The 22111-nt window shown below is 41.9% G+C and overlaps 1 protein-coding gene across 9 annotated transcripts in view; it reads left to right on the forward strand.

Annotated features, from left to right (window-relative positions):
• Nucleotides 1-22111, forward strand: part of LOC311208286 (uncharacterized protein) — a 63173-nt gene that overhangs the window by 29511 nt on the left and 11551 nt on the right. For 2 of the 9 annotated variants that reach the window (XR_014618320.1, XR_014618321.1), the window contains exons 4-5: nt 18985-19117; nt 19702-19801. The exons of 1 other annotated variant lie outside the window; for it this stretch is intronic. Coding sequence is in view for 2 of the 8 variants with exons in the window: in XM_084284907.1 (XP_084141033.1) it covers nt 18985-19117; nt 19702-19792 (224 nt within the window). In the remaining 6 variants the exon portion in view is untranslated. Of the gene's footprint in view, nt 1-5722; nt 5920-8438; nt 9606-18984; nt 19118-19701; nt 19802-19877; nt 20498-22111 lie in introns of those variants that run through there. 6 more of the 9 variants (XR_014618318.1, XR_014618319.1, XR_014618322.1 and 3 more) reach the window with 4 other exon arrangements.

Here is a 22111-nt window from a genome sequence, read left to right on the forward strand (position 1 = left end):
TCTTTGATTTATTTTATTATTTTTTTTTACAGTAGACTGCCTTTTATGTGTACTGAGTTGACTGCATTTGGTAATAAAAATGAAGATGGTTTTGTTATATCATGCAATAAGCCCGTATTAAAACTACAAAGCCACTTTCTTATATTATTCCCGTATCTAAGAAATTAATTAGACATTAAGTTATCCTAATGTAAAAATCCATAGGTCGGTGTATATTTGTTGTAAAAAATATGCTAGTAAGCAAAACAAAATAACAAGCAATCGAAGATCTCACCAACATCCAAAACCATTCTGCTTGGTTCCGTGTCAAGCAAAAATGACCTTGTTGAGGTATTTATTTATTTTTTTTTTTTATCACTTGGCAGTTTTCTTTGGTTTCTATGAGTTCTGGTGCTCTCTTAATAAATATTTTTTCTTTAGAGTGAGACATTAATAGCAGTGAGAAAGAAGGCTCAATCCATAACTAGCAAAGCTGCAGATTCTTGCTAAGACTAAATAATGTTGCAGGTCACATTTGGGATGGGGGAGTGGTTTCATTTTTTCGTTGTTTTTAATCTTTGCACTAATGGTCTAGAACAAGTCCTGCCCTTCGTGCACGTAGGCTTTGAAACTTTTCTAATTGGTGTCTTTAACAGCAAAGTGTGTAATTGCATTTGGAAGTGAGGCAGCAAAAAATGGTTTTGTGCCACATCTGTCTTGCTGAGACCAATTCGTACCAGCAAGGAAATGCTAATTTGGATACTTATTTGCATGCAGAAATGAGGTAAACTCTGCTATCAGAAATCTCTGAGTAGATCCATCTCAACCAGAGACACTTGTGAACACTTGAACTCTTGTCAAACATTGCAGAACAGGGGAGGAGCTTCTGCTGTAGCACAAGGACAACCGTGCTAATCCTCCTTTCACAGAAAAGTTTTATTTAGCGTAGCAACCTCGTTGCTAAATATTCACCAATGCTTAGCAGCAGCATCTGAGGAGACTAAAGGTATTTGGGAACAGCCTGAACGTGGACATGGGTGGCAGAGACGCGTGCCATGTCTGGGGTGTGAGGGAGCAGGGGATTGAACCTTAATCGGAGGTGCTTGAATCTGAAGCTGCTTCTTGGTGTCCTGCACCCAGAGAAACTGATCTCTGTCCTTACAGCCTTATATTTCAGCTTTTGCCTCCCTTGATAACAGTCAAATAAGCCTATCTGATAAGCCCCAAGGGCTGTTTCTTAATATTGAAGTGAGATTTTCTATTTTGTTCGACTTTCCATTCAGGGCTGATGTCCACGCTGGATCTGTGCACCCTAACAGTTGGGGCTTTGCAATAAATACCCACGCCAGCCTGGTGTGGAAGCTTGAACCATCAATTCTCTAGGTTGTACTGACATCTGGTGGCAGTTTGTATGGTTAAATTGTGTTTCAAACCTTTTTCACTTGGAGATCAGGCAATTACCCATTTACAGTCTGCTTTCTTCTGTATTTCACTGAACTTAGAAAAAATACGGCTCTGTTTGGTGGCTGCTCTTTTCCCACTACCTTGCTTCTGACACTTGAAGGGGGAAAAATAGGTTAAAACTGCTGAAAATAACGTTTTTAGCTAGTTTAAAAATGTATTCAGATCTGTAATTTCAGGCTTGTTTTTAATTTTGTATGTCTTGTAGCAGTTGCATGGAGGAGCCCTGCCACTCCCTTCCTCAAAGTGCTGTAAAGTGACTATTTCATGAGGGAAATGAATGGGATAGTTTTCTTTCTTTGAAGCCTTGGGTACTCGGCAGTTGCTAAAGGAGGTTTCTGAGGTGCATCTCCATTTTCTGTCTTCCCCTTTAGAGATCCTGGGGTTTCTATTTACCTATTCAGATACATACATACACGCTTCCAAAATATAATGCAGAATGCTCTGAATGGGGAGAAAACAAGAATTAATTGATGTGAGCTGTAAGCAAATGAATAATATTACCAGGAACAGAAGTCGCTGGACATGCTTCCAGGAGGAGGCAGGTGGAAAAAAATAATAAAAATAAATAAATAAATAAAAATCTTGGCAATTTGGAGGGGAATGCTCCATGTAGAAGGAGGAAAAGGAGGTGAGCAGTTTGCAGTCTTCATAGCCATGTCAGGCTTTTCTTCTGGCCGTGAAAGGATGGAGACGTAGGAAAGGGGGATCCACTGGACTCCAGCTAAGCATGAAGGATGCCTACTGTGTGCATCATAGATGTGTGCATTATAGATGAACTTTGAGTGGTTTTGAACACCATTTCAAGCTTTCATTTGTAAATAGAGGTATAAGGGGGCTTACCATGTAAATAGTGCCTCGTTAGTTTAGCTAATGCCATAATACCTGCAATGTTCAGTGACTCTTTTCCCCATTTTAGTGGTAATGAACGCATGGAAAGTAGCAGACATCATTCATTTGTCAGGCTGTACGGGTGTTATACCTGTACTGTTGGGTGTTATAACCAAGTGATTGTAACAAATACTCTGTGAAGTGAGCAGTGAGTAATCTGGGTGTGCTGGCACCCAACTTCCTGCCTTCACAAGCAATTAAATACCGAACTTGCTAGACGGGGAATTGAATAGGGATGTGGTTTTTTTTTTTTTTTTCAGTACTTCAATCTCATGCTTCATTGTGAAATAAAGTGAGTGAACACTGGCAGTCCCTTCATGGTGTGACCTGTACTGTGCAACTCCGGATCTCTTCCAGGTGACAGCGGGGCACTGCTTCACTTGGGTTTTGGGGTGGTTTTCTTTGTCATTGTCCCTACACTACATTCTTTCAGCAGCCACTTCCTTCATAACTCTCCGTATTACCTTTTACAGCCCTACCCTGTGAGTGTAAGGCAGCCAAGAGAAGGAGAGCAGCTTCTGGGGTCAGCCAAACAGAGTTTCACTAGCTCCTCGCCTCTTTGAGACCTGGGGTGGAAGGCTTCACTGCAGCAGCTTATTCTTACCATTGTAATATCTTTGCTGAGACCACGGTCACCCACTCGGCTGGCTGTACCAGCAGTGCCTGCCCTTAGCAGCTGAATTCCAGCATAGCCCCGTGCAGGACTTGGCTGGCAAATCACCATTTTTTTCCCTTCTCAGACAGCTATGGAAGGGCCTGCTTTGCAATAACAGCTGGTTTTCTTTGCCGCTGGCTGTTCAAACATCAATGAGGAACTGTGCCTAACGTGTGGTAAGCACCTACCCCTTTGGCAAAGGAGCATGATGTACTGTAGTCCCTGCCCTTCCCTGAGTATCTCGCCTTACAAACATTCTTCAGGCTTCATGAGTATTGGTAAAAATAAAATAGTCGCCTGAAATGGCTTGGAAGTCAAAGGCAGGTGATAGGGAAGCTGTAGAAATACTGGACCTGTGTTTAATGTGATCATCTAATTGCTGTCATGTTCTCCTGTCACTTGTTTTGAATGTAATCCCTTCAGAGTAGGAATGTGTGGAGTATAAATGTGGTGTTTATCAGAAGATTTCCTCAGGTTGCTTGGAGTTGTCACAAATATCTGGTAGGTAGCATTTCTGAAACATATATGCAAACCTGACTTGAAAGTCCTGAATCGCTTGTATCATTCATTTAGATGCTGAAAATAACATACAGCAAGTTTCAAAAGGGATTGTGGCGTTCCGTAACAATATCAGACAATATATTGCTTAGCATTTATTCTGATATTTCTGGTTCTGAATTTTGGGGTTGCTTTTTCTTCACCTGTTTGAGTATTTCCTTGTCACTGTATCGTTTGCCTTGATAAGTTTTCTTTCTTTGTGTGCAGACAGTATGTTCCCTGCTATTGCACTGCCTCTCATCAATTTTCTGTGATATAAATCTAATAGCTACAGTAGTTCATAGGCATATTTTGAAAGCAGATTTCTTTATTCCTGTAGAAAAAAAGCCAAAGCAGATTTTTATTTCCCTACTACTTTGTCCATAGCAAAAAAAAAAAAAACGTTTTTGATCTCTATATTTTACATGATTGTGTTTTTTTGGTCTTACAGAGATAGTGCTGAGAGAGAGATGTAAATAGTTTTTAAGTTTCCATTTAATTTCTATATATTCAAAGTTATGTCTGATTTTAAGACCCAAAGTTTGAATTGTACAGGGAAAATAAAACAATAGCAAGTAAAAGTTCGAACCAACAGTCATAAAAGATGCAAATCAAGATGATGATATGATTCATCACTTGAGTAATATATAAAGAAGAATTTCATCGTAGCCCTTAGAGGATCAAAATCGGCTCTGTTAACAATAGAAGTATCAGATGCCTGTCTGCCAAAGGATGAGAGTGCCGTGGTAATTTCAGTCAGAAACCACAGCGGTATTGTATTTTCTGCTCTCTCTTGTCAAGGGTTGGAGTTCCTTCTGTAAATTCAGCTGGAAAGCCTTGAATGAGAAGTGTAAGGCCTGGCCCTAGGCAGCACTTCTTGAGTGGGGTTTTTAGGGGAAGCTGCATCTTCTGAGCGTAGCACTAGTGTAAGAAATGTAGCTGCTGACCAGAGGACTCGTTTCTTCATCAGGGACAGCTCAAGAAGGAAGCCTTGTCATTCTTGCAATTCCTTGGTCAGAAATGTTCAGCCTTTGCTGCTGCAGTTCCTATTGCTTTGTAGCAGACTGGAAGTTGAAGGTGATCTGTACCTTCTGATTTATTATTTCAGCTTTTCAAGTTCCTGTGCATCTCCTGTGCCTTCCTGTGAATTCAGAAGTGGGGCACGCAATTACATCGTCCCCCTCTTTCTCTCCTGCTGCTGTAGCTTTTTGTCTTGAGCAAAGCCAACGGGGGTTTTGTGACTGCGGGAACGGGGCCCTTAGATATGTGACCTGATTTCCAGAAGCACTGGAATGAGATGCAGCTAATGGTAGAGGAGAAACTTGTACATGAACGGTAACTTCAGTCCAACTAAAACATACGTTGAGCCCAGAGGTAAGATGTTTCTTCAGAAAGCTTTTTAGGATACTGTGCTTGGTGAGAACAGCACCAGTATTGGAGCGACCACTTCTATGGATTAAGTGCTCAGATAAAGCTCCTCTGCCTATTCAGTAGCAAACAAACTTTTCTGAATTTAGGTTGTTCTGGTTCTGTGAGGTGATTCAGGTCCCCAGTTACTTGCACACATGGTTTTGCACATGCTTTATTTTTTTTTAAAGTAAAGGCTATTAATAATCTTCTTGAAAAGTGTTTCTTGTGTTGTACTAAAACCTGTTTAAGTGTATTTTTACCCTCTTCTGAGGATTTTGGCTTTTATTCTACATGAGCAGAACTTTTTCTATGTATGATTAGATTATCTTGGGTTTTATTTTTTTTTATTATTATTTTTTCCTTTTCTCTTTCCCCTGGAGATGATATATCTAAAGGAACTGAATGCTTTGTCTGTTTCTGAGAGGAATGTATCATTTCAAACATATCTAGACTGCTGTTACAGTCATCTGTTATTGTATAATTGGAGACTGAAGCTTATCAAGCCATAATCTTTAAATGTATCCTTTTCCTCACGGTACTCAAAGACGCCCCAAACCCATCGTTCCTCTGATAATTAAAAATGAGCTAGATATTGTGTGTATTCCTCTAAGCCAGCACGGTAGGGTACTGCTCTTAAATTATGTTAAAAGCTTCCAGTCCTTTAGATAAATTACATGATAGCTTTTACTTGTGGAATCCACAAGTCTTTTCTACCTGAGTCTTTTTTTTTTTTTCGGTTAGTATATTCATGTGCACTCATTAAAATGATGAATTCTCTCTTTGCTGCAGGCACAACTTGAAGAGATTCGGGAGCACTCTGGAGTGAACTGGCAGGAAGCCTTGTAATACAGCTGTGGCAATGAGAGTGGCTGTCCTCGGGAGATGCTGCAGCTCAGCTTTATCATGATCTTCTTTCTTACGCCTCCCAACGTATGCACAAAGGACTTAATTTTGTTCAGGATTCGTGTGCTGTACAATAGTCACGGGTATGAGGTTTTCTCCTCCTTTCACTTGATGCCTGCATGTTTCCTGCAGTCAGTGATGAAGTCTGTACTAAGTCTGCTGACATTTGGTCTGCTCTCAAGAGTTCTGAGTGACAGGTACTGTAAACATCCTACACTCTCAGCTGTGGAAACTTAGAAGGCTGGGAGAAGGCTGTTTACTCTCCCTGCCTCGGAAATCATCCGGAGGGCAAGGATGGAATATTGTGAACTCCACGTTCGTTGTATTTCTGACAGCCTGAATTTCTTCTTTTACTTTACAGTGTCAGTAAACAAGTGGCAGCATTATATCATGCCATCAGGGTCTTGCATTCTGACTGAGGTTTGAACCCATCATAAGAAGGGCCTTACAAATACGCCTTATCCACCCTTCTGGTGTGAGGGAAACTTAAATGGTAGAAATAATACGTTACAATACCTTCATCCTTAAAAATGAGATAAAACAGTGTAGTGGTACATACAGGTTACAGTGGAGGCACTTCCAGGTTTGTGCACCAGTAGTCTGTTTAATTGAAATCCTCCTTAAATGTTTGTGTCTTGCGTTCTAAGATTCAGTTCGTGTTTTCCTACACAAAAGAACTAGAAATGCCTGAAGGCAAAGAAGTTCTAGGGGACTTCAAGTTTCAGTTTCTTTTCAAAGAAATTGAGGTGTCAGCAATGATCAGCTCCATCTCTAAATTAACTGAATTGAAGATACAAGGGTATTTACCTTACATTTTCTACTTGCTTTTGTCTGCTACTTGCCATCCAGCCTGTATTATGCTTTGTGCAATCTCTCTTCCTCTTCTTCCTTGTGTTTCTATTTCCCATTAGCTAAGTAGGGCTTCTCACTTTAAATGCAGAATAAGCTTAAACATTTTTTATCCTTTTAAATCTAATACCCTACTGGCACAGTCTAAATCCTCATGAAATGTAATTTTACAGCTATTCTTAAGCAGTGACTTTGGCAGAAAGAATATTATTCCCCTACTTTTTTATTTCTTTATTGGAAGGGACATCTTTTGTGCTTTCTAAGAAATTTCTCATAATGCAGTTAAGTTCAAAGATCACCTTCTAGCTCCTTTTGTGATAGCATTCTTATGTCTAAAGATCCCGCTGCTTCAGCTTTTTAGCAAAGGTGTTTAAATAAAAATCTCTGGTATAAGAGATGTTCTAGAGAGTTTAAATATCAGGGTTCAGAAAGTGATGGAGGTAGAAAGAGAACAGCAAAATGGTAGAAGATCATGTAAGGATTTTCTGCAAAATGGATGAAAAAGAAGTGAAACCATTAGGCAGATCCCAAAAAAAGCACACGATTAAAAAAAGGTACATGATTTGAAGCAATAATTTTTTGGAAAAATGAATTGGAGAGGAAAACAGAGTTATGGGGTCTTAATTCTGTAGCAAAGGAGTATGTTCATGAGTTGAGGTCTGGCCGTGCAGTAACAATAACAAGTACCATTTTTTCAGGTTTGTGGGGTTTTAACTCACGATTTGTATAGTGATGTTACAAGTCAGGTTAGTCTTACAAAATGACTGTTTTAAGGAGAAATGAGCTGTTCAGGCTAGTCAAACGATAGAGGGTAGCATTTCCTAACACACATGGTTCCCTTGGCAGAGAGAGATCTCCAAGGGTGATGGAGCACACAGCTACATCCTCCACTGTATGACAGCACTGCTAGTAGGCTGTGCTGCTGAGGAAAGACCTCCCCTTGAAAGGAAGTATCATCCTAAATTTGTGTGTGTTTTTATTACTATTTTATTTAGATTTGCTTTAGGTGTGGAACCATCACTTTGTGTCAAAAGGGAAAACTTCTCTATATTTAGCATTACCTATTTGTTGGCTAATGGTGAAATTCCATCTTTGATTTTATCAGTGTAAGCTGGGAGTGTTGGAGCTGTTCTCATGCATTCTTCCCTGGCCACTCTTTCCTGTCCTTTAACTTGTGCTGATACTGATGTTTGTTTAAACAGCCAGCTAGCTCAGTGGCTTGACCCAGCTGAAAATTAAACAAGCAAGCCAGCTTTTATCTGAATCAGCTGAGTAATAGCTTACTCCACCACTGTGATGCTGTTGCCTAAAATGGTAATTCCTTCAAATATGGCCACTTTTCTGAAGGGCAAGAACAGAGTTTACTGTAAACAGACAGTAAAATCCTAATACAAGAAGGTGAAATCACAGGAATTTGTATATTTTTGCATTTTATTTGGTATTCTCTTAATGCTGTTTGAAAATAATTGCAGGTGTGGTGCTAAGATAAATTCAGATAAAATTGTTTTAATTAACATTCTTGATTTCTTGAAATCCATTCGTGCTTCTGTTTCTTTGAAAGCTTTGTTTGTGAAGTCTAGTAAGCAAATTGTGTTGGACGTGGAGAGCTACCAGTAATTTTGCTCCCTCCACACCTTTAATTATGATGGTATCCTCTGTTGTATTTGCACAAGGCTGAGCATTGTATAAATTATGTTATTCCTAGATCATAAGTGTTTTTTTTTTGTGTGTGTGTGTGTGTTTTTTTCTCCAGGTATCACTTGCCAAGCCAAAGGCAAGCAAAATGTCCTTTTATCTTGTTAATCTCAGACTTGAAAGAGTTGAAGCTTCTTTCCAGTCGATCAATTAAACATTGAGCTTTCCCATTGTGAAGAAACATACAGGGCTTTTTCAAAACCTGTTGCCTGTAATGAGTTTTGGATTGGGTCCACAGAGATGTAATTTGGAGAGCTACCACGGCAAGTCATCTGTGGGAAATCTTTGTTTGTGGGCATGGGCTGTTTTTCCTTAACGTGTGCCAAGATGCAGAACTGACTTTCTCCATGTTATTCTTGGCACTGCTCAGGAGAGTATCATTCTTCTGTGTTAAGCTCAACGTGTTTGATCAATTGATTGATTCTGAATGAGGAGGAAGAGGATAGTTATTACTTATATTTTCTTATTGTTCAGTGTAGGAGCTAGTGAAAATTACAATATCCAAACTTAACACAGGTGAAACTTGAAAAAAAGTTATGTTTTAAAGTGCTGCTGGTGAGGGAAAGGAGAGGTGAAGGGGAAAGAGAGGTGACTTCTTATCCAGAGAGAGGAAAATAATAACCCTGTTCCTTTTCAGTACAAACACTTCCTTGATAATACAGTGAAAGAGGGCAACAATTGTCCTTGATGCTTATACAAAAGTTGAGGATTTCTTTTATGCAGGAAATTTCGCTGTCAGTGATTCTAATTCAGTGCATGAGAATTTAAAAGTAGTATCACAAGCTATTGTGCTTTGAAGACCTCTGTTCTAAATTCAGAGGGTTTGCTTTGAATGGAAGAGGGGAAGAAAAAAGACATTCTGCGGACGTCTGTTACAGCTACCCCTCAAATGAGCGGGCTCTAGATCTGAAATTTCTCTGCTATAATTGAGATTAAAAAAAAAAACATGTAAAAGCAACTGGCCTTGTGCAAAATGTAAACAGGTATGGAATATCTGATATTAATGTGCATTTATATGCAAAAAGCAGATGAATGTATAATAGCATTCATTAAAACATATTAAAGCTTAAAATAGATTAACTTAGTTAACATCTGAACAAACGCTTTTGCTTCAGTTCTTGCTTCCTTCCAACTTAGATTTTCCTTTTTATAAACCTCCTTGTACACTGAGTCTCTTAAAAAAGCACGTTTAATAAACAGAATGCAGAAGCTGAAGCTTCTTTTATTCTTGTGTGAAACTTTGCTTCTTGTCAGCTCTGGGCCCTGTCCAAGACCTACTTAGCTACAGTTAGGCTTTTATTTCCTTATTTTGCTTTGTTAGCCTGAATTAAATGGAAATAGGCTTTTGTAGCAATTGCTTCATACAATGAGCAAAGTTAAACTAACCAGTGCAGTCTGTGGCCACAGAGTATCTCAGAAGAGTTGAGGGCTGGCTTATTTTAAAGAGTGTAACGTGATGGCTAAATTACATCTCATTTCACTCCAAAAGGGAGAGTTGAGTGAAGCTGTGTTGCGTAAGCCATACACTTGCAACACTCACTCCACTCCACGGGAGGAAATAGTTTTGTTCCTGCTGCAGCTAACAGGAAATTTTTGCTACTGCCTCCATCCTGTTAGTAAGGTGTTGAAATAATACTGCAGAAAGAGGGACTAATGCTGGCTTTGGACAGTCTCTGCACTTCATTTTCTCTTTTGCGAAAGAAGATGATGCTTTCTCACCAAGGAGGATACACTAAGCAAAGAAACGGAAAAAACAGTATTTCTTTTTGCAATGAAGCATGTTTCCCAAAATCATAAAATCACAATCTGGTTGGTCTCATTATGCTGCAGCCTTTCACAGTGATTCAGAGATCATACTGCTTGTTTATACTACTGGGGAAGAACAAAGGATGTCCTTAATGCAAGACCCAATGCAGCATGATCATAAAAGCTGCTAAAAGCTCCCTCTTGTGCTTTTGGTGTGATGCCATCCTCCCACCAGCTCCAAGCAGGCCTGCAGCACCTCTTCTAGTGGTGGTTTTGAGCATGGACATACATGCAGAGGGCAGTTTGTGCAGTCACACCCAGGTAGCTGGGGTACAGAGGTACATTGCAGCACACAAGTCAGCTCCAGGTCAAGACAGCTTGCTTACATCAGCAGGAGTACCTTCCACTTCACCAGATGTAAAGCTGAAAACAAGTCAACATTGTACCTACGATTTCAGATCCTTATTTATGCATCTCATCCCTCCCTGGTGGTCTAGTGGTTAGGATTCGGCGCTTTCACCGCCGCAGCCCGGGTTCGATTCCCGGCCAGGGAAGAGTTTTTTGCTGGGCAGAGGCCAACAGGATGAGGTTCAACATGGCTAAGTGCTGCCAGGTCCTGCACTTTGATCACAACAACCCCATGTAACGCTACAGGCTTGGGGGACAGAGGCTGGAAAGCTGTGTGGAGGAAAAGGATCTGGAAATGTTGGTCAATGCTTGCCTGGACGTGAGCTGGCAGTGTGCCCAGGTGGCCAAGAAGGCCAACGGCATCCTGGCTTCTATCAGGAGCAGTGTGGCCAGCAGGACTAAGGAAGTGATTGTCCCCCATACTTGGCTCTGGTGAGGCCACACTGGGCCCCTCACTACAAGAAGGACATCAAGACCCTGGAGCGTGTCCAGAGCAGGGCTATGAAGCTGGTGAAGGGCCTGGAGCATAAGGCCTGTGAGGAGCGGCTGAGGGAACTGGGGGTGTTTAGTCTGGAGAAGAGAAGGCTCAGGGGAGACCTCATTGCTCTCTACAGCTGCCTGAAAGGAAGGTGTGGGGAGCTGGGGGCCGGCCTCTTCTCACAGATAACTAGTGATAGGACTAGAGGGAATGGCCTCAAGCTGTGTCAGGGGAGGTTCAGGTTGGAAATGAGGAGACATTTCTGCTCAGAAAGAGCAGTCAGGCACTGGGACGGGTTGCCCAGGGAGGTGGTGGAGTCACTGTCCCTGGGGGTGCTCAAGGAAAGGTTGGATGTGGTGTTCAGGGACATGGTTCAGTGGGTGATGGTGGTAGGGTGATGGTTGGACCAGATGATCTTGGAGGTCTTTTCCAACCTTAATGATGCTGCTGCTGTGAAATGAGCACCGTCACCAGCTGACTTCTGAGCTTTGCATCATTTGAAGGCTGCTGTTCTCGAGTTATTTCTGCACATCCTAAAGCACCCACTGGCTCAGGTGTTCTGAAAAAATGCTGCTAAGATAACTCAATGCTGGTGGGACAGGGCTAGGTTGATGTTGACAAATGAAATAATTTCAGGATCTGTGAAATTCTTGTTCTCCTTGGCTAGAAATAGATGGCTCTGTATGACTATGAACTCCATAAGTAGTTCAGCTTTATAGAATCACAGAATCATTAAGGTTGGAAAAGCCCTACAAGATCATCTGGTCCAACCATCTCCCATGAAGAAACCATGTCCCTAAGCACCACGTCCAACCTTTCCTTGAGCACCCCCAGGGACGGTGAGTCCACCACCTTCCTGGGCAACCCGTCCCAATGCCTGACTGAGCAGAAATGTCTCCTCATTTCCAACCTGCATCTTGCCTACCTTGCAAACAGATTTGGTGAGGATACTGAGATGCCATAATCTAATGCTTAGTTCACAGAGTGCGGATGAAACACAGACAGTGGTAGATTTTTCATATCTTTTTTTTCTTCCTAGCAGTGACCACGCTCACTGCATTGACATTAATGGAGCCACTAATTAAGATCTTGCAGCTTCAATATGTGCAATTGATGAAATGCTACGATGTCCTTTATGTGCAGATTGCACGGAAGCGCAGATCAAATCTAAATTGAAATAGATAATGTTTTATTGCCTTGGGGTAAATTGTGCGTAGAATGCAGCCCTTGAAATTAGACGTGACAAAGCTGGTTGTCTCTGGTGCCACTCAGAGCGGGTGTGAGTCAGAGGGTACAGGTTTGTGAGGAGTGACCAGACGGATCTGCTCCTTGCTGAGTAGTCGTGTTCGTGTCTGGAGGTCTGTTGGGCTGGTTCCTCAGGGCCTGGCCCTTCTGATGACCATCATAGTGCCTCTGGCTCCAGAAAAGGCCTTTTCCGGGGGTTGTTCAACACCTGCTTTGCACTTTGAACATCAGCTGAGAAGTTTGCAAGTTCTCTGAAAGTTTCAACAAGTGTCCCAACTGAGGAAGACTTGGTGATACTAAACCTTGGGAAAGGAACTCTTGCTAATGCAGATCTCTGTTCTATTTCTTCTAGTGGCAAACCTTATTCCACCAATGTGCGCTGACCTATACCTTACCCAATGTTTATTTTTCCTGCAGAGATGTGCATATGTCAGCCTGAACACTCCTCAGTGGGGCTTTGCTGCTCTCTAGCTCAGAGAATTGCTTAGAGCTGTGGGAGCTCGCTGCACACTGTGCGTGTCTCAGGATAGGGAGGGAGCACGACCAAAACTCGGAGGACAAAAGAAAGCGAATGGAAAATATCTGGTAAGATTTTTCTATGAACTGCTGAGCTCTTCCAAGTGGGGGAGGAAAAGGATTAAAAGTGAGGAGTTTTAAAGACAAATTGAAGTTGATGTTTGAACTGTCAGTCCAGGAAACTCCAGCGACAAACTGAATGGAAAGTTCCCCAGTGAAGTCCACAAAGAATCTTCAAAGACAAATCTGAATGGAGAACAGCAAGGATTTACATCTTTGTGTACAGGAACCGAGTAATTACTGGCAGCCGGAACAGAAACTCCAGATTCTTGGCAGTAAAAAGGAAATGGTCTGGCTCAGGGACTTGGACTGAGTGGTTTTTAAGTCTTTGAGGAGCAAATCTAATGTTTTGGATACATACAATAGAACAAATCTGTGGAAATCCTGAGGTGGGAAATGAAATATATTGGTTAGGGTTTGAAAATATGTATACCAATATTTGGTTTCTTTGAGTACGTTTTCAGGCTGGAATGATATCTGAAAATATCTCAAATGCATTACTTACAGCAAGCAAGCTAGTGGCCTGCAGAGGAATGTACAAGTTCCCACTTCACATCATGGTCTTGTCAGTTGATTTTAAAGCAAGGTTTATTTTGATTAACAAAAATGCAATTTCTGTTTTTCATTTCAATCTAAAATGAGAGGAACTGTGCTGTAATCATCACCTGTAATACAGTGTGAGCAGGTTGAAAAATGTATTTGGATTTTAGGTGCATGAAAGTTTACAGTGGTTCCTTGATTGCCATGAGTGAGATTTTCTTGGTGTTTTATTTTTATTTTTTTAATTATTATTATTATTATTTTTTTTTCTTCTTTGGACTTCTCAGCAGCATGTTTATGGTTGATCATGACATCTTTTTGATCTCTTTGATATTGCTGGCCTTGTCTCAGGCAGCATTAGGCTGGTATTATTCCCCTCCATCCCTCTCTAATCTGTATTTGTGTCTAGCAAAGGGGGGGCCTCTCTTACGGGGAAAAAAAGGAGGCAGTAAGGATCTCACTTTGGTCCGTTTGAGTCAAGAGTCCCATAGCATGCAAAGATTTCTCATGACGCCTTCACAGGCTTCTTAGTATTGCTGTTTTAACATGTTTACTAGTTCTGCAGGGATGTGAGACTGAGTCATGGGTTGTGTGCTCTGAGATTTATAAAGAGCTAAAATCCTGATAGAGCTGGTGTAATGGGCTGGACCTGTGTGTCCCTGAAGCATTCCCCTCCCGCTGTTTTCCCCTCCTGAACTTTTAAGAAACAATTGAAGTGTCTGGTTACATTTCACTTCAGGTTAATGTGAAAGAACATCATAATGTGTATGAACATCACCAGCAGGGCTGGTTCACCTGCCTTAGCTATCTAGCCTGGTATTTGAGGACTGAATTTGGACTGAGACACCAAAAGATACATGCAGGGGAAGGAAACTTCGTTTTTCTTCAAGCAGAAAACACTGGCTTTTTGGTTAGCTGGCTTCTAGGACTTACCTGTACATGACCTGGCTCTGGAAAATGTGTGCAAATGTAACAGGAGTTTCCAAAAATAATTAGATGTTTTTTTCAATTGTATTTTAAATTCACAACCTGTTTTAATAATAACATACAGGGTTTAGGCATAGACAAGTACTTGGCAGTTTGAAAATAAAACCCTTTCGTGGAAATATTCTCTACTTGAACGAGCTTCTGATAACTGTGCTTGAATCCAGACTGTGACTTGTGCATGGACAGTGAGAGGCAAATCTGCAGCACAAATGCTGGAACTCAGCCGGGATATGGGAGGCTGAAATGAATGTCTCTGATCCACCTGGTTCCAAAATGAAAGCAGTTGTTGAAATCTTGACATCTTCAACGAAACCAGAAGGATCCCAACCTGTGTGTGCTGTCCACCCCCTCTAACTTCCCATATTCTGACCAACTTCACTCCACTGCTTGTTTATGGAAATTACTGTGGTTTTATAATCTGAAGACCTTTACATACACCCCACTTGAGCGTCTGTTTTTCTAATTATATCTGCCTCACATTTCTTAAGCATAGAAGCATCCGGTTATGCTCGGGATATGCTTTTCTTGTGGGAAACGTGGTGGTGAAAAAAGAGAATTAAGAGTAGATTGTGTAGAAATTAAAGTAGAGGAGAACTTTTCAGAGAGCCAAAAGGACAAACGTAATGCCTGCTGATGCTGTCGGTCCTATGGAGATCAACATTCAACAGACAGGGCTATCCTGTTCTGTGGCTGTGTAATGCTTTTTGTCTGCAGCTCTGGCTCCAAGGAGCTTGTCTGACCCCAACAGCAGGAAATCAGTTCCAACCCTCAGATGATCTGTCTTCCACATCTTATTGTCAAGGGACTAAACAACTGGAAAAAATAAGGTGAAGAAGAAGGTGGTTGTCCAGGAAGGGGCAGAAGTTGGCATGGTTGCCAGCAACTAAAAATGAGCTCATGGAAAGACTCAGCAGAAGCAATCTGAGGATGGCTTGATTAGAGAGAAGTCTTGGGAGAAGAAGAGAAGCCCAAACCTGGGTAAGGACAGAGCGTACTGGTTAATGTGGTGTCCCAGCAGTTGATTTCATAGGAGAGGAGACAGCGTGAAATCCTGCACAAGAGGACTAAGAAGGCAAAAGGTGGACAATGTGCATATATATAATCAAAAGGCAGAAAAATATAAGAGCTTTTTAGAAGAAAGGACTAGCTAGACCTATCACTTGACACAGGCTTGAATCCAGCCGGCGCAGAGAAAACTTGCAATTGCCTGGAAAGGACCATCTATAACTAAAGTGTGGATTCCCCCATAATGAAGCACTAATCCTCCCACAGTGGGCCAGTGACAACCTGCTGTTGATCACATCTAAGAGTGCCAGGTCATCTGCCAAGAACGTAGTTGTATCTTGTTGTTCTGAACCCTACACCATCACAGGCAGATGCTGGGGACAGCAAAGACTAACAGCCTGATTAGCCTGGGAGTTAATGCGTCAAAACATTCTCTCCTCGGGGATCCTGAACAACGAGCAAATAATCAGCCAGGGGTCCACGTATGTGTTGCCCAAACCACCTGCATCAAATCAAGCCATTCTCAGAATTCTTGTCTTCTAACAAAAAACAATTTGGAAGGCTTTTTTTGCACATGATCCTTCTTCAGGGCAATGTTTCTGGGACAGCTCTGCAACATTGATAGCATTTATCAGACCATGGGGTGTTCCTCGTATTTTCCTCGGTCTTCTGCAGGGTCATTTGGAAGGAGGATTTGTGTTATGACACCTTGCACCACCCATCCTGCCTGCCCTGTGGCTGCCCAGCTGCACAGCCCTGCTTCCGTGCGGGTTGTGTCTTTTGGTTTCAATACATGAAATACCTTTCTGATGATGCCTTGAGGCAAAACTGAAAATAATGGGAGATAATGATGTAGTGGCAAAGGTTAGGTCTTAATGAGTGAGGATGTAACTACTAGAGAGTGTCCAGAGGAGGGCTACAAAGATGGTGAAGGGTCTAAGGGGCAAGACCTATGAGGAGCAGCTGAGGTCCCTTGGTTTGCTCAGCCCCGAGCAGAGCAGGCTGAGGGGAGGCCTCATGGCGGCCTGCAGCTCCCTCATGAGGGGAGCGGAGGGGCAGGCGCTGAGCTCTGCTCTCTGGGGACAGCGACAGGACCCGAGGGGACGGCATGGAGCTGGGACAGGGGAGGGTCAGGCTGGGTGTGAGGGAAAGGTTCTGCACCCAGAGGGTGGTCGGGCACTGGGATGGGCTCCCCAGGGCAGTGCTGATGGCACCAAGCCTACTGAGTTCAAGAGGCACTTGGACAACGCTCTCAAATACATGGTCTGATTTTCGGGTGGTGCTTTGTGGACCCAGGAGTTGGACTTGATAATCCTTATGGTCCCTTCCACCTCAGGATATTCTAGTTTTCTGACTGTCATTTCCTATTTCAGGGCTGTGTTGCTGAAAAAGGAAGTAATTTTTCTGCTTTAATTCAAGGTGAATGCTGTACCCTGCCTAATCTCCCCATTCATTTGTGATAGAGGAGATAGACAGTTAAGGCAGTCTGAAATGTTTTTGCAGCTAGCTAGTCCATGAATTTCAGCAGATTTGGCCTATTTTGGGACTTTTTTTTTGAGGCAGAAATGTTTACAATAGCTTGCATAATGGACAGGGCTTGCTTTTGTAAAATCCTCCTAACGTGCCAGCAACTAGTTACCACAGTCTTGCTTCTGATCAGCCTGTAGGTTTCATAAACTTTTTATTTTCCCTGTCAAGTTCCCTGTTTTTGGAGGTGGGGAGAGGTGAGGCCTTCAATCCTGACAGAAGCACAAAGCTGTTTGCATTTTTCTCTGACCCCAAGCTGTACAGTTGACGGAGGCTGGCTGTGTTTGCATCTTTCATTTTGCTAGACCTTTTCAAGTTATTTTTGTCACCCTATGAGTACCTTCTCTGCCCCACTGTGTTCTGGAGGAAATGTCTGAGAAAAAGCAGCTAAAGACAAAATGATAAAATCAGACCATTTCAGATGGCTTTTTAGGAATGGCACGGGACTCCACATCATTCCTTCAATGTAGGAAAGGGAATTTTTTTTTCTGAAGGTTACAAGCAATCCTAAACCCTGGAGATTTTGGGGATACTTCATTTCTCATTTTCATTTTGTTAAAACCTAAGATTATTTCTTCTATCTGAATTTATTTATTTTGGCAGTACATTCAGGATGCTGGGGAGCTGTGAATCATTTTGCTTTCATTGGTGCTTACAACAAAAGGTCAAGATGAGGCAAGTCTTGGTAGCTGGCATTACAGGGAAACTCTGGCTGGTCTGGCACTGCAACATTTAACAGATTCATGAAATGTGCACCTTTAGGTTCCTTTAGTTGGTCACACAACCTGATCTTCTCCTACAGTGGGCAGTTCATCATTCTTCCAGTCCCCATCTTGTTGGTGAGAACGAGGTCCATTCATCCCTCTGCCCAGGTTTTCTGTCTGTCTGCAACTGAGCTAAGCAACATGGGTTTGTTGATTTCTGTCTGCAGCAAGGGGGATTGCACAGGACAGCTATTATGTTATTCAACATATAATCATCTCTGTGGTATGAACAGGGGAAAAAAAAACTGAGCATATGCCTGATGTCTGCTGACATAAAACTTCTGTTGCAATCAGTAAGAAGACATGGCAGTCTCGGGTTTAGCATCCTGGTATTACTGTATTTTACAGTACAGGTATTTATTTATTTTTTAATTGTAACTTGTGATTGTGCAACACTGTTACCATGACTTCTTTATTATTTTTTTTAATTTGTCTTTAAGGAGCTCTTAGCTCTTGCTCAGGTTAAACAACCAAACTGTTGGTGAGTGCCACATTTGAAGCCTTCACACGTGTGAAGGCCTGCTCTGTTGACAAATCTGTGAGCTTGAAACACTTTTGTAAGTAACAGGGTGGATAGAAAGTCAGAAGATCGAACTTGCACTGTGTTAGAGCAACTGTAGGAATAATAAAAGAGCATTCACAACTCAGGAAAATCTTGAATTTCAAATATGCCTACTGTATTGACCCAGGCACGACTTGGCAATAATTGCTGTAGGGTATCCAAATTAAGGAATGAAGTTTCAGTTGTGTTTACTGTCAGCAAAGACTTTGCAAAGCACATCAGTTCCTCCAGGACTCAAATGCACTTTTCCTTTCAAGGAGGAGCTGTGGGCACTCAGATCCTTGCAGAGACATTGCCGAGGCCCTAAATCAGCAAAACACTTTTAAGCATATCCTTAAGCACTGTGTTGATGAACAAGAGACATGAGCTCTTAATTATCAGTGCTGAATAAGGAGCTGAGAGGCTCCTTGAGTAACTTTTGAAGCACTTACACACTGGCTATGCCCCGAAATGCTGAGCCCAAGAAGCTGATGCTTTACCCTCTAGCTGCACTTGTCTTCTGTGAATGTGCTCACTAACATTCAAGCAAATGGTGCCTGATATCTGAGTCTTTGTGGGAATTTTGCCCATCCCGAGCGCGTGCAAGTTTAGAAGAATAGGCGTAATGCTTTAATCAGCTTCTACTGGAGCACTTCTAATGGCTGTCCATCTTATCCAAATATTGCTGAGTGTGGGATTATTTAATCATCTGAAAGAAAAATGGAGAATGAAGCCGGAAAGGGAACTGACTTTCTCTTTTACACGTTCACATCTGTGGCATAACTAGGCGTTGGTGGATACTTCAGCCCTGTCAGCACAGCCGGCACTTTGGAGCCATGGGAAGCAAAGAAAGAGAGAAAAGAAACACCCCCGTCCCCTCTCCAAAGCAGCAGGCAACAGCAGCTGTTCTCGAGGAGAAGGTTTGTGTCAGCACAACTTGCACAGCTATGCTCAGAAAGATGGTGTCAGCAGCCATAAAAGCCAGCCTGTCAGCATTTCTGTTTTATTCCGTACACAAAATGCATATTACTGAACAATTACACCAAAGGCGGAGAATATTTCTTGATAACACGACTTGGAAGTCGCATCCTCATGTGGGAGCAACTCGCGTTGCACGCTGTAGAAAGCTGTGTGGGTTTAGATGCAAAGCCTCATTGCTTGTGCTTACTGTAAGCTTGCGCTGGAAGCCAGGTCATCTGCGCTATGGCCTGGCCAAGGGAGCCTCGGCCTGGTCCAAAGCCTGCGGAAATCAGTCAGTTCCTGGTAATTCTAATGAGTCTTCAAACATGCCAAAAAAAACATATTCAATATGAAGGAAGTTGGGTGATGCTTGGATTTTTGGCCTCCAACATCTTCAGAGAGTATGTATAATGTTAGCTTTGTCCACAGATTTCAATGTGCAGTTGTGGTACAACCATTACAAAAGGCAGGGCAGTTGAGTTGGGATGAATTACGAACACAAACTGATTTACCGCTTTAATATAAGTTTATCTCTCTGTTTCAGCCACCATATAATTGTTTTGGCTGTCTCTGAAAAGCAAGATGGTTTTTCTCCCTCGTTTAAAGGCCGCAGTTCAGAACAAATATTGTATTAAATAATGTAGGTAAGGAAACAGAACTGGGCTTTATTTATTTATTTATTTGTTAATTGAATGAGTCCTCTTTTTCTGTTGTGAACAGGCAGCAATTTGCCACGCAGTCCTCATCTCTGCTTACTGGGAAGCAGAAATTCTTTAAGAAATAAACAAAAAACTTGACAGCAAAACGCCATGCTTCAAGCAGTTAAGGAAGCAGAAGAGGAGCACGAAATCCCCAGGCACTCGCTGTTGGTTTGATCTGTCTCTGTACAGGAACTTGACTGCTTAATTGCATGAGGCTCCCGGTCTGTTTGCTGTAACTAATCCAGACCCCAGGTGCTGAGACGCCGGTGATCCGAATCGGCACAGAAACTGCCGTGATGCTCCTGCACCTTGCCCACTTGGTGGTTGTCACCGATCTGCTGCTGGAGGTTACCTGCTGCCAGCCACCCAGCTGGCACCACAGATTTTGCGAGGCTCCCTCTTTCTTTGAGCAGCCTTCAGTGGTATTTTCAATGGGTTTGGGTGCCTGTGAAAGGAGTACAAGGACACGGTGTGCCCAGAAGTGTTCTCACAGGTGGCTGGCACTAGGCAGAAACCTCCAGCCAAGGTGGGCTACAAGGGAGGCAACATAACTTTCAACATAACTTTTTTTTTTTTTTTTTACAGATATACATATTAATAAAAAATAAATAAAACTAACACCAATATAACAAAACAATGGCAGAGGACTCATGTTAGGAGACACATTTTCATGGAGTTGCAGTCTGTTTCTTTTTCCTTTACATTTTTTCTTTTATTTTCCCCTCCCTTTCTCTTTTCTTTTTTTCCCCAGATCTTCCCTCTTGCTTTTTTTTTTCTTTTTTTTTTTCTTTTTTTTTTTCTTCAATTCACACTTCAATCTTCTCAACCTTTCTGAGAGACAGGAGACAGAAAAACTCAAACAATCAATGTATACAGTATTTTATTCTTTTTTTCCACAGACCTTCCAGTAATATCTTATTCAGGCAAAAACAAATATGTGAATTTTATCTGTCAGAAACATACTTTGAAGCTCAAGGACTAGTCTCTAGCTTAAAGTGCTTTTACTTTTTATTTATATACTTTTTATTTCTTTCCATCAAACAGGAGATATTTTTTGTTTTCTGTGAGTTGGAGAATTTTTTATACGCTTCAGTGGGAAGTGCATGGAGGGTCTCGCTCTGTTTTTTACAGGGCAGCATTGATCTCTTGCATTTTGGAGGGAGCTGAATGGGCATTATGGCTTTGTCTAAGCAGAGAAGCCCACCTTTTGTGCTTGCAGTCCATTTCAGGGCCTTTTTCAGCATTACTTATCTACAACTGCCAAAGCAGGGGCACTATGCTCCTGCAGTGTATGTATTAGGGAGGGGAAGGACTTTGCTTTTCCAGAGGTTAATAACGTAGCTGATTTTTACTGTATTGCTCTTATGAGAGAATAACACAATTATTTTTAGTCATATATGTGGGCAAAGTCCTGGTCATCTCACAAAATGCAAATAAATGCTGTGAGGGCTAACTGCAGATGTTTCTACATAAGCTAGAACCTGATTCCTTAGAGTATCATCTCCTCTCAAACACCTCCCTGTCACCTGGTGACTGAACTGACAGTCATGTCCCGTGTTTATCTCTTTTCTCAAAACCTCCTCTACAATAGCACCTTAACACCCCTGAAGTGCAGGATACTGTGTGCCTTCTCCCAGGTAGGTTGACAGTGTCCTGCACTGCCCAGGTACGTTGGTGAGTACCACGGTGTTTTCATGACCTTCCTGCATGCCCTTCTGCGAGTTAGCTAGAAGCTAAGACGTCTCCTCTGTTGGCATCCTTGAAGTGTGTGAAACTGGAAGACAGAAGCTCCCGAGACTTTCTAATCCTGTGGTCTTTCAACATTCCTGGTAATTTTCGTGACTCATGAACAGACACAAAGGCCATCTATTTCGCTTTTTCTCCGACTCTGAAAATCACACGGAAAAACCCAACCAATTAGGTCTGAAAGAAATAAAAAACCCCTCTCTTTAGCTGCCTAGGAGGGAGGGAAGGAGAAGAATCAATTGATTCACTTAAAAAAGCAGTCACAAAGTTTCCTTTCTGTCCAGCCATCCTTGGTGTCTTCAAAACCACTTTTTCCTAATACAGAGCTTAAACTGATTCTGCTTTAGCCCTTTACACTATTACAACTATTCCCATTGGAAATATTTCTCTTCCTTTCATTATTTTGTGGGTGAATATTTATACAGTTATCTTGCTGTTTCCTTTAATTCTTATCCCTTTAGACCAAATAAATCTAGTTCTTGTCATCTCACTTTCAAAGCTGTATTT

Source organism: Netta rufina (assembly GCF_964035555.1).
Source record: "Netta rufina genome assembly, chromosome: 3".
In the NCBI taxonomy this organism is placed as follows: domain Eukaryota; kingdom Metazoa; phylum Chordata; class Aves; order Anseriformes; family Anatidae; genus Netta; species Netta rufina.